Below are 13907 nucleotides of genomic sequence, written 5' to 3'. Positions count from 1 at the left end.
GTCCAACCTCCCACTCAAAGCAGGGTCAGCTATGGCAACAGGCCAGGTTTTCCAGTGTTTTATCCATCCCAGTCTTGAAAAACTCCCATGCTGGAGACTCCACAAACTCTTCAGGCAACCTAATCCACTGCTTGACTGTCAAGAGGAAAAAGATTCTCCTTGAACCTAGTCTGAATCTCTCATTTCACTTTGTGCCTGTAGTCTTGTCCTCTAACTACCTGTAGGGTTTGGCTAAGTCTTGTTGATGACAGCCCTTAGGTACTGGAAGGCTGATAGTGGGATTTCTGAAGCCTTCTCCAAGCTAAAGAAGTAATTCCCTCACTCTCTCTTCATGGGTCATAGACTCGAGCCCTGAACATCTCACATAATTTCAAACATCTCACAACTCTTAATAATTTTCTATTTTATAATCTTCAATCCCATTTCATTTATTATCTGCTGACAGATGATCATATCAGTTTCGATTACAGCTGCAGTTCATAGTTTGCTTTAGTGAATTTAAATGGAACAAGTGCTACAAATTCTTTATGCAAGACGATCCCCTGCAACAGTGTAACTGCTGTACTTGGTAAAGCAGCAATTGCAGTTACCTCCACAATAAAGCAAAAATAAACACGCTCATTGACAGCCTGTCTTTGCCGACCAGTTTAACCAGGTTTTCTTCTACTCTGTCACGGTACATGACAAATGATACCAATGATCCAAACACTGTCTGCAAAAACTGCATTTAAAACTACAGGGCTTTAAAGCAATAAGTAGTCAAGGTACATTGATGACGTCTCAAAAGTTTACAGAACATAAATGAAACATCAGATGCCATGAGTTCAATTTCAGCAACTACTACACAGCAGAAAATTTAAGACCTGCAAAAGTACCTCAGAAAACAAAAACATACTTCACTATATTTTTTCTTACATCTCCTAGAAGCTTTTCTTGATTAACATTTTAATTAGTCATGATTATTAGATGACAGCAAGCTTTCAGAAAAATGGAGACAAAAAATTAAAATCCTTTTAAAGGCTATTTTTCAGTAAGTGTTCTCAATTTATCACTTGCAGAAAGACTGAGCTAAGCAATACCAATGCTCTTCAATTTGGCTTTTGTTAAAAAATAATAAAGAGATTTCATGTAAGTTCAGCAAGTTTATTTTCTTTGAAGTATGTATTTCTGCATGCAAATGAGCAGAATGCATACAGATTATATATAGAAAGAATTTTAAAAACATCCACCCCCTTATGCAACAGAAAGCCAACTAAAAAAAATCCCATAGACTGTCATTGCAACCCTTGACACCCTAATAACAGCACAACAGTAGATTTTCGGTCACAAGGTATTTGATTTTGTATTATTAGTTCATTTTTAAACACTAGTTCATTTGAAATACAGTCCTGTTTTCATTGTTGCTGCTACTGCTATATTTTGATATTAACTTTCTTCTGTAATATGGTACCACAAAGGTTTACATGCATTTAAACTTGACCTGGGTCTACCTGGTGGCTCAGATGATAAATCAATTCCTGGAAAGTTCAGGATAAATTCTATTCTTCCTGAAAACGCCCAGCAACTCAGCTGCAGAGCTTGTGACATGACCATGCCTGACAATCCAAACCTACACTAGAACTCCAGCACTGACATGCAACTCCCTTCCCTGTGAAAAGGCTGGGCAGGTCTGAAACAAACCAGATACTGGATATTCAGTAGTATTTTTTTAATACAATTAAGCTATTTTTACATATTAATTTTTGTTACCTAATTACATTAACAGAAGATGCTATAAAAAGTTTTACTGCTCTATTTTGGACGTTTTCCTTATCCTACCATTTAGTTACAGAAATCAGTGTGCTGAAAACCCAGTCTACAGCAACAGGTAAGAAGAAGAACAGTTCTATAAACCAAGTCCGTTAGAGTCCATTTACTAAGACAAATACTCTTCCTACAATTAAAAACTTTGACCCAAGTTTTTATACAGAGCACATAAATACTGGAGCAGGTAAGTGAATAATACAGACTTCTCTCTCACATCATTTGGAGTTCACAGGATCAGATATTTACAGGAACATGCTGAGTTCTCCTGGAATGCAACAGAAAAGCAGGTACACACCTCTACATTTCCTAGTCCTAATAAATCAGAGAGCAGCTAAGAAAAAACTTTTAGGCAGAAGCACCAACTACTTTTGTCACCTACTTTGACAAAACCAGGGATTTTTTAAACTCAACTAGCATGGCCAGCACACATCAACAAATTAACCTATCTGCTTTAATAAAATTTTTACTAACAATTTATTTCATCAGAACAGCTCCTTTCACAATACACATAGTCTGTGTACACATACCTGTGCAGCACAGTCCTTGTGCCCACAATTTCTATTTTATATTCTTTGAATTCATAATAGGTTTAGGTGGTTGCAGAGTCACAGTTTTAAGCACTTCATTCCTCCAGCTGTTTAATACAAACTCAACTGTACCTGCCTATCTCATGAACTCCAATTCAGGATATGGTCTTTTTTTTTTTTTTTGTAGAATCAGTTTTGTGAACCTGTCAAGTGTGACAACTGAATACAAAATAACTCCCCTTGCACGCCTTCAAATGAAAACAAAAGAAGTCTTTGATCCTGAAGTTTGCCTCACTGACACACCAATCACTTCGGCCATGACACCAAATTTCACACTACTCCAGAAATGCTCTTTGCTTATTACAGCTGCATAAGCCACTAAGAGCAAATAAACACAAACCCATAGAAAAGTTTAGCTCGATTTCTGAAGAGACAAAATGTTCCTAAAAGCTAACAGTTTTAACAGAGTTAGGGGGAAATTCATAAAGTTCACGTGTGGAAATTGTCAATTAACAGGTGCACTGATTTTTATAATCAGTTATCAAAGCACACAAACTACACAAAATGATTATTCTCTCAGCAAATACTGCACAGTGTCTTCCATACCATTTTTGTAAATAATCCAGTGCCTCCAAACGAGCACCAATCTCAAATGTGATTCCAGGACGATTTGGAGGCTTTTTACTCATCTTGATACTGTCTTTTTCACCACCTTAGAAGGAAGGGGAAAAAAAAAATGCATTAAAACACGCTATGTTGTTTAAAATGTGTCATTCAGAGCAAATATATTCCCGATGGCAAAAAGATGAAAAATTTTGATCTTGACTATGTATTAACTGTTTAGCTTATGGAAACACAGTCAGGGCACAAAAAAGTCAAAAAGCATTCATACACTTTTATTCAGATTTCTTTCCCTTTGAAAATAATCTGTTATCAATCTTAAGTGAAAAAAATAAGAAAAAAACCATGATGCTCATCTCTAGAACTGTACTAGACTGCAATTCCTTCACATCCCTTTCAAGCGAAATTTTAATATACCTAGAGTCAACATGTGTGCTCTCCTCGGGTGCAGAAAAGGCAAACCAAGTAAAACTTACCTTATCAAGCACAGATAAACATGGCCTAAAGGACAAGTAAGATGAAATTAGCGCAAAAAAAAATAAACAAAAACCCATCTTGAGACTTTCTATTCACTCTGGAGTCGCACTCATAGCACTGAGTTTCAGCCACAACCACCTTCTAATTTCATTTTGTAGCTCAGTCAGTATCAAAAAGAAAAACAAAAAAAACCCCAAAACCTCTCTGTGCAACTACTGCAGCTATCACAGTGATTTTCTGCGGTGCTCCGGGTACCACCCCAAGCCCACTTGCCGAGCGAGAGTGCCGGGAAGCGGGGCCGGAGCCTCCCTGCCCCGCACTGCGGGGGGAGCGACGCCCGGCCCCGGTTCTGCAGCGGGGCTCCCTTGGAAGCACCGGCAGCGCGGAGACACAAAGGCTACAGCCCAGCCGGGCTGGGAGCGGGAGGGCCGAGGCCCGGCGGGCACTCGGCACACCCGGGGGAGGCCCCGCCGGACCCCCGGCCGCGGGCGGGGCCCGGCGCGAGCAGAGCCGCGGGCGCCGCCCCGCCAGGCCCGGCCGCCGTGCGGGGAGCGCCGGAGCGGCGCCGCCCGCTCTCCCTCCGCTCTCCCTCCGCGCTCCCTCCTCGCCGCCCCCGCGCTCCCCCGCGCTGCCGGCCCTTACCGCCCGCTCGGCTCGCACGGGGCCCGGCGCGGCTGCCGCGGGCGCTCCGGCACGGCCGCCCCTCACCGCCCCATCCTGCCCGCGCCCCGCGCGCGTCACCGCCGCGCGACGCGCCCCGCCCCCGGCACGTGACTGCGCAGGGGCGGCGCGCGAGCGAGACAAAGAGCGGCGGGCCCGGCCTGGGACACCGGGATGGGGACACGGGGACACCGACACCGGGATGGGGACACCGACACCGGGACACCGACACCGGGATGGGGACACCGACACCGGGCAGGGGACTCGGGGACACCGATACCGGGCTGGGGACACTGACACCGGGACACCGACACTGGGCTGGGAGCACGGGGACACTGACACCGCCACACCGACACAGGGTTGGGGACACAGGGACACTGACACCGCCACACCGACACCGGGCTGGGGACACGGGGACACCGACATTGGGCTAGGGATATTGGGACACCGACACCGCTTCACCCGCCACGGAAATGGGGGAGAGCAGAGGAAGGTGTTCGGTTAAGGCACTGGAGCACTACTCGTACTGGGAAAGGCTGAGGGAGCTGGGGCTGAACAGCCCCAGAAGAGACGGCTGAGAGGGGACCTCGTCCTGGAATACCTGAAGGGAGGTGTCAAGAGGATGGATCAGGCTCTGCTCGATGGTGCCAAGTATTAGGACAAGAGGGAATGGGCAGAAACTGATGCCCAGGAAGTTTCAGTTGAATAGGAAGAACTTTAGTGAGGAGTGACTGAGCACTGAAACATTGCCTACAGAGGGTGTGGAGTCTCTCCACTAATTCACGTGGACACAATCCTGTGCAGTATGTTCTAGAATGACCCTGCTTAAGCAGGGAGGTTGGACCAGTTGACCCGCTGCTGTCCCTTCCTGCCTGACCAGTTCTGTGACTCAGGGATATGTGATTGTGTGAGAGGGAGAAAAAGACCCAGGGCAGTCACTGAGATGGTCCTGGACACAGGACAGCCCCGGCCAGGCAGCAGCCTCACAAGTCGCCTGTATTTACCTCTGTTTTTTACGCATAAAACCCGACCCACATATTTTCTTGCTTTTATTCATCCCAGCCTCCCCCCATGCTGCTGAGAGCAGGGTGAGGAGGCAGCTGGGTGGGTGCTTGGCAGCTGGTGTGACCAGCCCACTGCTGTCCCTGTGACACCCAGTGCTGTGGTGACTGCTCTGTTGCTGCTTGCTGTGCTGCTTATCACTGTGTTCTGCTCTGCCTGAGAGACCTATGATAAAGGCAATGACCATGAGCCAAGTCTGGCATTTGGCCCCTGCACTGCTGCCATCTCAGTGCTCTGGGAACAATCTCATGGAGTCTTTCCTTCTCTTCTTCTCCAGGACACATGTTCCCAAGTTTGTAATGGCAAGATCAGCATCATCTCATCCCCATGGATGTGATCAGTAAAACAAATGTCAAGTTTCCACCAGTTAATAAAAAGGCTTTCCTAGGCGTAATGTATTTCTGGAAACTGCATATTCTGGATCACAGTCAGCTTGTGAGTCCTTTCTATTAAGTGACCTTTAAGAACTTTTTAAAGTGTATTATTTGTGTGACAAGACTTTGGTAGTTGGGGGCTTCTGTGAGAAGCTGCCAGAAGCTTCCCCCATGTCCACCAGAGCCAAAACCAACTGGGTCTAAGACAGATCCACCACTGCCCAGTGCTCAGGCTATCAGTGACTGTTTTGCCTCTGATGGTAACTGGTGAGTTACTCAGGAATGATCCTTAGGAGTGACTTCTCTTCTTGCCCTAGAAGCCTTTGTTATATTTACTCTCCCCTTCCCAGTTGGGAAGGGCAGTGACAGAGTGGCTTTGGTGGGCACCTAGTGTCCAGACAAGGTTACTAAACAGCAGGACAGACAGGACAGTTTGTATGGTAGCCCTTGGACCTGTCCAGAGAGTACTAGCTGAGAGAAGCATGCTCTATGCTCACCTGGAACCTCTGGCAGAAAATAACTGGAAAGACCCAAGGTTGACCTCTGGGGTTCTGGAGCTGAGGGTATCAAAGGTCTGAGATGTACTAGAAGTTCACAGGAAGGGGCACCTCTACACATAATGCAACTGAAGCTAATGGAATAAAGGGGTAGGATTGATCACACAGCAGGCTCAGATGAGGAACTCCCAGTGCCCTTGAATGCTGAAAGAGGTCACCATTGAGCCAGGAGGCAGAGATTTCAGAGCATCATCTCAGGAGGTGGCTCAACTCCAAAAGTATCATAAATAGGAGAAAGTGGAAGACAATATGCTCTGTTTACCAATGCCTCCTGTTGTGTTGTGCAAAACTATCTGATGTGGAAAGCTACTGGATGGAGCACAAGTCATGGACCACATTAGTTGATTGGACTTGTATGAATGTTTGGGAGATGTCCCACAGTCTGAGGGAACAACAGCTGTGCATATGTCACTGGACAGGAGGGGGAATCCTGACTGATGATGTTGATAACACAAGTGTGGTGGCTGTTGCTGAATAACACTTCCATAGTGTCAGGGCTTGGGTTTTTTTATCCCCCACTCATCTTCCCCAGCAAGTAGGCAAGGGGTGGGCAAGAGACTGGGAGGGACAGAACTAGGACAGTTGACCTGAACTGGCCAAAGGGATATTCCATGCCATGAAACATTGACCTCAGCAAGAAAACCTGGGGGAGAAGAAGAAGGATGGTGGGACACTTTTCTTCCAAGGTGACCATTGCTGGGAGATGGAGGGGTATAGGTCTGCTGGTGGGAACTGCTGACTACTTGCCTTTGAATTGCTTGGGGATTTTTTGTGTTGGGTTGTTTGGTTTAAGGGTTTTTGCTTCCCTTTATTTATTAAATAGACCTCATCCAGGTCTGCAAACATTTCTGGGGGTGCTGGTTGACAGCAACTGAACATGAGCTAGCAGTGTGACAAGAAGAATAATGGCATTCTGGCTTGTGTCAGAAATAATGTGGCCAGCAGGACTAGGGAATGAGATTGTCCCTCTGTACTCAGCACTGGTGAGGCTATATCTTGAATTCTATGCTTAGTTTTGGGCCTCTCACTGCAAGAAAGACACTGAGGGGCTGGAATGTGTCCAGAGAAGAGTAGTGGAGCTGGGGAAGGGTCTGGAGCACAGTTCTGGTGAGGAGTAGCTGAGGGAGCTGGGGCTGTTCAGCCTGGAGAAAAGGAGGCTCAGGGAGGACCTTATCACGCTGTACAACTCCTGAAAGGAGGCTGTAGCCAGGGGGAGTTGGTCTTTTCTCCTAGGCAACAAGTGATAGGACTTGGAAAAGGCTTCAAGGTGTGCCGAGAGATCTTTAGATTAGATATTAGGAAAATATTCTTTACAGAAAGAGTTGTCAGGCATTGAAACAGGCTGCACAGGGAGGTGGTGGAATCACCATTCCTCAAAGTGTTCAAAACCACATGTGGATGTGGCAGTGAGGGGCATGGGTTGGTGGTGAACAGAATGGTGCTGAGTTAATGGTTGGACTCAATTATCTTAGAGTTCTCTTCCAACCTTAATGATTCTATGATTCTCACTTTTGTTCTTCCCATTCTCTTCCCTATGCCACTGCCAGGGCAGTGAGCGAGTGGCTGTGTGGGCGTTTGGCTGCTGTTCAAGGTCAATCCATCTGCTTCATTTAGTCCCCAGGAGGCTGCCTCCCACTTGAGGAGTCTTTATAGACAGACTGTTCAGTAGGATATTTTAGAGTATTTGCTATGATATTTTTTTTCCTCCCTAGATTTTCCCTTGTTACCATTTTCTGGAAGGTGGTGGCAATCAGAAGAGACTGAAGAAAGAAGAAGGCTTGAAGAAAAACAAAGGAAACAAAATGAGAAAACAAAGAAAAAAGGACAGAAAAGGAAACAAGTGGAGTTTTTTGGTGTTTGTTTTGTTTTGGTTTTTGGGGGTTTTTTGGTTTGTTTGTTTGTTTGTTTGTTTTTTGGTGGGGTTCTTTTGTTGTTTTTGTTGTTTGGTTTTGGTTTGGGGGGGGGGTGGTTGTTTGTTTTTTGTTATTTGTTTTTTAGTAAAAAAGTTGCCATTGCATTCATTTGAATTCTTCAGCTCTTACTACCCTTGGTGTAGTTTTGATGCAGGCTTTGGTTTAGAGGGCTTGCAACAGGAGAGTGAAGGTTGTTGTGTAAGGAATGAGCTCTCTTTGAGCAGCAATGAATGTGCAGCATCAGGATAGTTAGAAAAGTGGAGGTGCTTCTGTCCAAGGAGACAGAGTGGGGGAAGATAAAAGAGGCCATGAGGATGGGGCTGGGTACATGGGAGTCACTGAATTATGTTCTTGACTGCTGAAGGCTGAGTTATGCCAATGTGTGAGATGGACTCAGAGCAGTGTGTGGTACCCTGAGCATCACCTCACTGCTGAGGCTATTGGGAGGGGGAGGCAGAACTGACAGGAGGTGGCAGAGGCACAGCAGGCCCCAGGTATTGATTAATATGGACTAAAAGCACATCTGCACACACACCAGAGCACAGGAGGACAAGCCCATATAATCCTCAGCCCTGGCAGCTCCCAGAAGCAATCAGCCCATCAAAGGCCCATTTCCTCAAGCTCAGAGGAGCACAGGGGCAAATGGCAGGTGGGAACCAAACTAAAGACTTAAGAGGAAGGGACACCTGATGCAAGGTGCCATGTGTGACTCCTACCACATTCCCTTCAGAACAGCAGAAGTCCACTAGTAGTCCAGCAGTACAGGGCAGCATTTCCTATTATCACTATCATCAAAACATTTAGGAAAACAAGGAGCCCCAGCCACTGTCCCCATTTCTTTGCTGCCATTTCATGGATTCCCATCCCTGCCCTGCTGTAGCCCACAGGAACCCACAGCCCTGCTGCCCTGGCTTGCCTCCCTAGCTCTGCCCATGGCCCAGGACCCCATTTCAGCTATACTATTCCACCATAAAGCCAGCAAGGAGAAATTTAGGCCAGGACCTTTTTTATATTCTTTTAGCACAAAAACATATCTGATATTTAGTCTTGTTTCCTAGGAAAACGGGGCCTACATTGGCTGCATTGCCTGTCTGCCTTCCATTTTCCCTTTCTTCACTTACTCCTAAAATTTCTATCTTACTTCAAGCTTGACACAGGGAGAAAGACATCACATTATCCCAACCCTTTCTGTTAAAATGCTAAACTGGGCAGGGAAGGGTGACTGAGTTGACCTCTCCATGATGGAAAGACCCAGTGGTTATTTCCCTTCAGACACCAGAGCAAGACAGAGATGCAGGAAAAGAGATTTCACTATTTCTGCTCCTCACAAAATTTGGTGTTCAGTCTTGTCACGAAGCATGTCTTCAGCTTTGTCATGAATATACAGGCCATAAATTGGAAACCAAACTGGATGGGAGATTTTATATTGCCAGTCAGTGACTCACTGAGACTTGGAGGGGGGAAGAGAGGATTTCATAATCAGCTGAGCATGAGCTCATGATGTGCTGTTGATGCTGAAAAGACTAATGCAGTCTTTGCAAAGCACATGCACATGGAAACACAGAGTAGGAGTAGAGGTGACATTATCACTGCACTTGGCACCAGTACGTAGTTATTAAAATAACTTACTGTTCAGAAAACCCATCCAAAAACTGGAAGGGTTCAGGAAAGGTCTGGGAGAATGATCAAACACCTAGGAAAAAAAGATATTATGGTGAGAAACCCAGACATCAGTTTGTTTATTTTGCCATTTGTTTTTTCTTGTGGGCGATTGGGTTAGGCCATTAAAGAACTACTTTAAATGTCATATATTGCAATTGTGAGGTGACAGTCAATAAAATAAAACTTCCTTGTTGTTTTTATCCTTATTAGAGTAGAAAAGTATATTTAAAATTACTGCTGGTGCTTGTATTCAAATGGTGTCTGCTTAGCCTCAGTCTGGCAGATGTGCAGCAGCACCTCTGCCCTGCTCTATCCATCTGCACAGGCAGCTTGGTTGTGGCCTGGCTCTGTTCTATCATCATCTGTCCTTTGCCTGCCACTTCCTTGGTTTATTTTGGCTCCATATCTGACATCAAGCTGCTATGGCCCCCTCTTCAGTTTCTCTGCCCTTCTTCTTTCATCCCAGAAACTTCCCCCCCTCCAGAAATTCCTCCCTCCTTCTTTGAAGATTTCCATTATCTCACCAAACACTTCTTTTTTCCTTTTAAAGCCCTAATTTTTCCAGATGCTGGGAAATACCCTAAAGTGAACGAGTTTTGAAGCATCTGGCCTTGTATGAAAAAAGAAAGTCACTAACACCCATTGCCATGGATACCATACAAAATAGTAACCCTGTGGGTTTGGGACATCAACCCCATCTTTTTCTAGTTTTGAAAGATACTGAAGCTGGACATTTTTTACTGAATTGCTTACTGGCTCTTTGCAGAACCTTTAATTCTGTCAGTGGTTTCTCTCAGAGAACAGGCTATTTGCCCACAGGTGCTGTGTTTCACTGCATTGCTGGAGAGGTGGCATGAAGCTGTAAAGCAGAAGTAAGCTTCCCTACTGGCGGTATTTAAAGGGTGAAGTACAGTAAGGTGAGAATGCTAAGGAGACCTGGTAAATCCAGGTGGTTAATGAAATTTGCATTTAGCAGGTAGTTCTGACATTAGTAAAAGGGTCTCAAATCCATGCAAAAAAAGAGAAGGAAATGTAAACAATGGCTTTTCATGGGGTTAAAGGAAAGCCTTGAGGCAGAAGTTGCTGTTCACCAGAGTGGTACTTCCTGAGGCTCTGCACGGCTGGGATGGAGCAGCTCTCTATTGAGGATGCAGGCAGCTCTGCTGTGTCATGTTACAGCCTCACTAAACAACTTTCTGTGTATCATTTGATATTTCTTGGGGGCACACGGAACATTCACCATGCTGTAAATATTGGTTTGCAATGAATGTTAGACCTCTTGAGATGGAATTGTTCTTTTGCCTCAGAAACCATGCTGTGCAATGTGTCACTTACTTCTGCCTTTCATATTGCAGCCATATGTCTTGGATTGTGTTTTGGTTTTAGAGGAGATTCTATAGATTGGGATATATCAGTAAATATTTTACTGATTTTTTCTTTAAAGCCTTGATGAGAGCAGTGCTGAACAAAAGCTGTAGTAATAATACCTGTTCTATGCATTGATTATTTCCATTATTTCCTAGATTATTTCCATATGAGATTGAAATGAAGCATACACTTTCTGGTGGATCAACAGAGCATTTGACTCACAAACATATCCCAGTGGGAAGTTTTCCATGGTCTGCATTTCTGAGAGCTGACCTCTGGGTGGACAGAATTTGCAACTTGTGCTGAAGGAAAACAGAATTCCAAAAATCACATGTTCAACCTGGTGGAGTCCAGGAGTGAGAATGAAAAATACACATCACATCTGTCAGCAGGCAATACCAATCACTTTTTAAAATTATGTGATGCTTTCCTTTGTGGTCCTGTGTAAACTAGGATGTCCTCAGGGGCTGAAGGATGGTTGTTGATTGTGAGATTAGCCCTTAGTGGCCAGCCCTGCCTGTAAAATGCCTGTAATGCATTTGTTCACAGGAGCACGTGTTCAGCAGTAGGAGTCACTTGTTTCTTGGTACTTGGCCATTGGGACTGTGCTGGCATCACATGGGCAGGTTCCTGGAAGACTATCAGAGTTCTGCCCTCTGTCCTTAATTGCCTTGTAGGCCACATTCAAATCCTTGATCTTTATGCAATGCTGGATAGCATCCAGGCTGGAAAACCATTCTGCCTCTAGTGTGCCATGGCCTTCCACTGGATACTGAGGCTGTCTGTGCTGTTGCCTCTCCCCAGCCATTGAAGTAATCCAGGACATCACTTTGGATCTAGCTGGAAATGTGAGTTGGGCGTGGGCAAGGCTGGAAAAATTGCAAACAATTCCAGAAAGGCCTATGGACTCTCAGTACAAGCCTCACTCATTTAGACTTGGCTTAAAGACTGGTATACAGGCATAAAGGGACTCAGTCAATGTCAGACTACAGAGAGACAACTGATAATGTTGCTGTGTAAAGACAGGCATTTTAAAGAACATTATTAGAGAATCACTTCAGTTGTTACTGGTCTTCATTCATGCCTCACTCAGTGGGAGTTATTATAGAAATGACCATTATATTAGAATGATCAGTATTTTGCCACTACTGTTGTCTCAGGAACCAGTGGTACCAATGCCTCTCAGCTGCAGATTTTCAGTATATGTAAAGCATGCTATGTTCCTTTACAATGATATGTTGGCCAAAAGCCTTCACTGTACATTGGTACAAGATCCTCCAAGTTCCATGCAGATCACATCAGGGCTGTCACAGAAGCCACACACGTTTCCATGTACAGTGGGCAGCAATGCATGGCCACCTCCAGAGGAATATTAATTTTTATTTTGGGACTCCAAATGTCACAAGAAAACCCCTAACCAAAGATGAGATTTTATGTGTCTAGTTAGAGCACTGAGAAGATCCCTAAAGCCCCGTGTATCTATGTGACTGTTCAGCTTTTAACCACCCAGGTGCTGCTACACAGGTGGTGTGTCCAGCATTAACTAAAGTGACATGGGAGACAGGAATATGGGCAATTGAGTCTTCTCCACATCTTATGAGTTATCCCTGGGTTGGTCACATAGTGATGGGTTTTAATGTGGCTTTTTATACCCTTTAGAGCTGAGAGTCAGCAGTGTCCCCACACTGTCCTACCTGCTTTAGTCCCTGTCCTTTCCTTCTCAGTCTGTGTGTCCTAAAATGTGTCATGTAGACTCGTGCTGGAGGTGTTTTGACCTGCGAGCTTAGGAACCATGAGTGTACACACCAGTCATATGTCACTCAAACCTGTTGTCACTCATTTTCTGCTCAGACCAGTGATCTGTGCATTAATATTTCTATTCTCTGCAAATAAGATGCTGCTGGAGCACAACTAGCCAGCAGCTGACTCTTCCCTGGCTGCTTGTAGTCACAGCAGACACTGCAGAGTGCTGACTCATTAACTTTTGTCACCCTTTAAAAAATTGAGTCAGACAGCTTTTTGTATAGATCTCTGTCCTTATTGTTTTTTTTAGTGTTCCTACCTTCTTGTTCAGAACTCACCTGAGTTCTATTAGAAACCTTGATTAAATTCTGCATTGGCTGATGTTTTTGAGCCCTTTCCTTTTGTTTTCTTTCTCTCATAAAATAGGTTTTAAAGCAGTATTTTCAGATGCAGGGTGGGACAGTTGAGGATTCTAATGGAAGGACTTCTTGTATTTTTCCTATGTCTATTTTTACACTGCTCTTATATCACGATGTGGCATTTCCCCATGCCTACATCAGGTTTAAATACCAAGGAAATTTCCCTATGGTACCATATAATCAAGAAGCAAGGAGATACAACACTGACTAGTCATGGCTTTGTACAGAGAATTATCATTGTTCACACAGGCTTACTTGATTTAGATCTATTTAAAACATTTTTTGTTTATCTGGATTGTGTCTGTGCTATAATACAGAGGTAGCTGACAAAGCATTATTGCAGGTGAGCTCTTGAGATCTAAGCAGTATGGGTGTTCCAGCAAGCTCAGACCTAATTCCAAATTTTACAGGTCTATTCATTGTACTCCACCATGCAAACAAACTTGCCTGTTTTGCAGGAACAATTAAGCTAAAATAATGAATTTGGGGGGCAAAAATCAATCCTGGAACTCAGAAAGTCTCTGACAGAATGTGATGGGATTTCCATCTGATAACATTAAAAATTGATTTGTTCCATTTAAGGCAAATTAATCTTTGTTCAGTCTAATTAATCTTTGTTCATACAGCTGACCTGATAATGATATTAAAATCATATACAATGTCGCAGTTCTGTAACCTGCACCGAAATGCTAACTTAATGCAGGATCAGTCTTTTCTT

At 44.5% G+C, this 13907-nt stretch overlaps 1 protein-coding gene across 13 annotated transcripts in view; it reads right to left on the bottom strand.

Moving 5' to 3' along the window:
* The window catches only part of PHF20L1 (PHD finger protein 20 like 1), a 53251-nt gene extending 49063 nt beyond the window's left edge, over positions 1 to 4188 (bottom strand). For 12 of the 13 annotated variants that reach the window (XM_088179519.1, XM_088179538.1, XM_088179548.1 and 9 more), the window contains exons 1-2: positions 4074 to 4188; positions 2940 to 3045 (exon numbers count right to left, since the gene is read on the bottom strand). In XM_088179519.1, the coding sequence (XP_088035645.1) occupies positions 2940 to 3022 (83 nt within the window). In that variant the 5' untranslated portion in view covers positions 3023 to 3045; positions 4074 to 4188. Of the gene's footprint in view, positions 1 to 2939; positions 3046 to 3430; positions 3452 to 4073 lie in introns of those variants that run through there. The other variant, XM_088179524.1, reaches the window with a different exon arrangement.
* Between the last annotated feature and the right edge of the window lie 9719 nt (positions 4189 to 13907).

This window comes from Sturnus vulgaris, chromosome 1, assembly GCF_052056855.1.
Source record: "Sturnus vulgaris isolate bStuVul1 chromosome 1, bStuVul1.hap1, whole genome shotgun sequence".
NCBI classification, from domain to species: domain Eukaryota; kingdom Metazoa; phylum Chordata; class Aves; order Passeriformes; family Sturnidae; genus Sturnus; species Sturnus vulgaris.
This window is presented reverse-complemented; position numbering and strand designations above follow the sequence as displayed.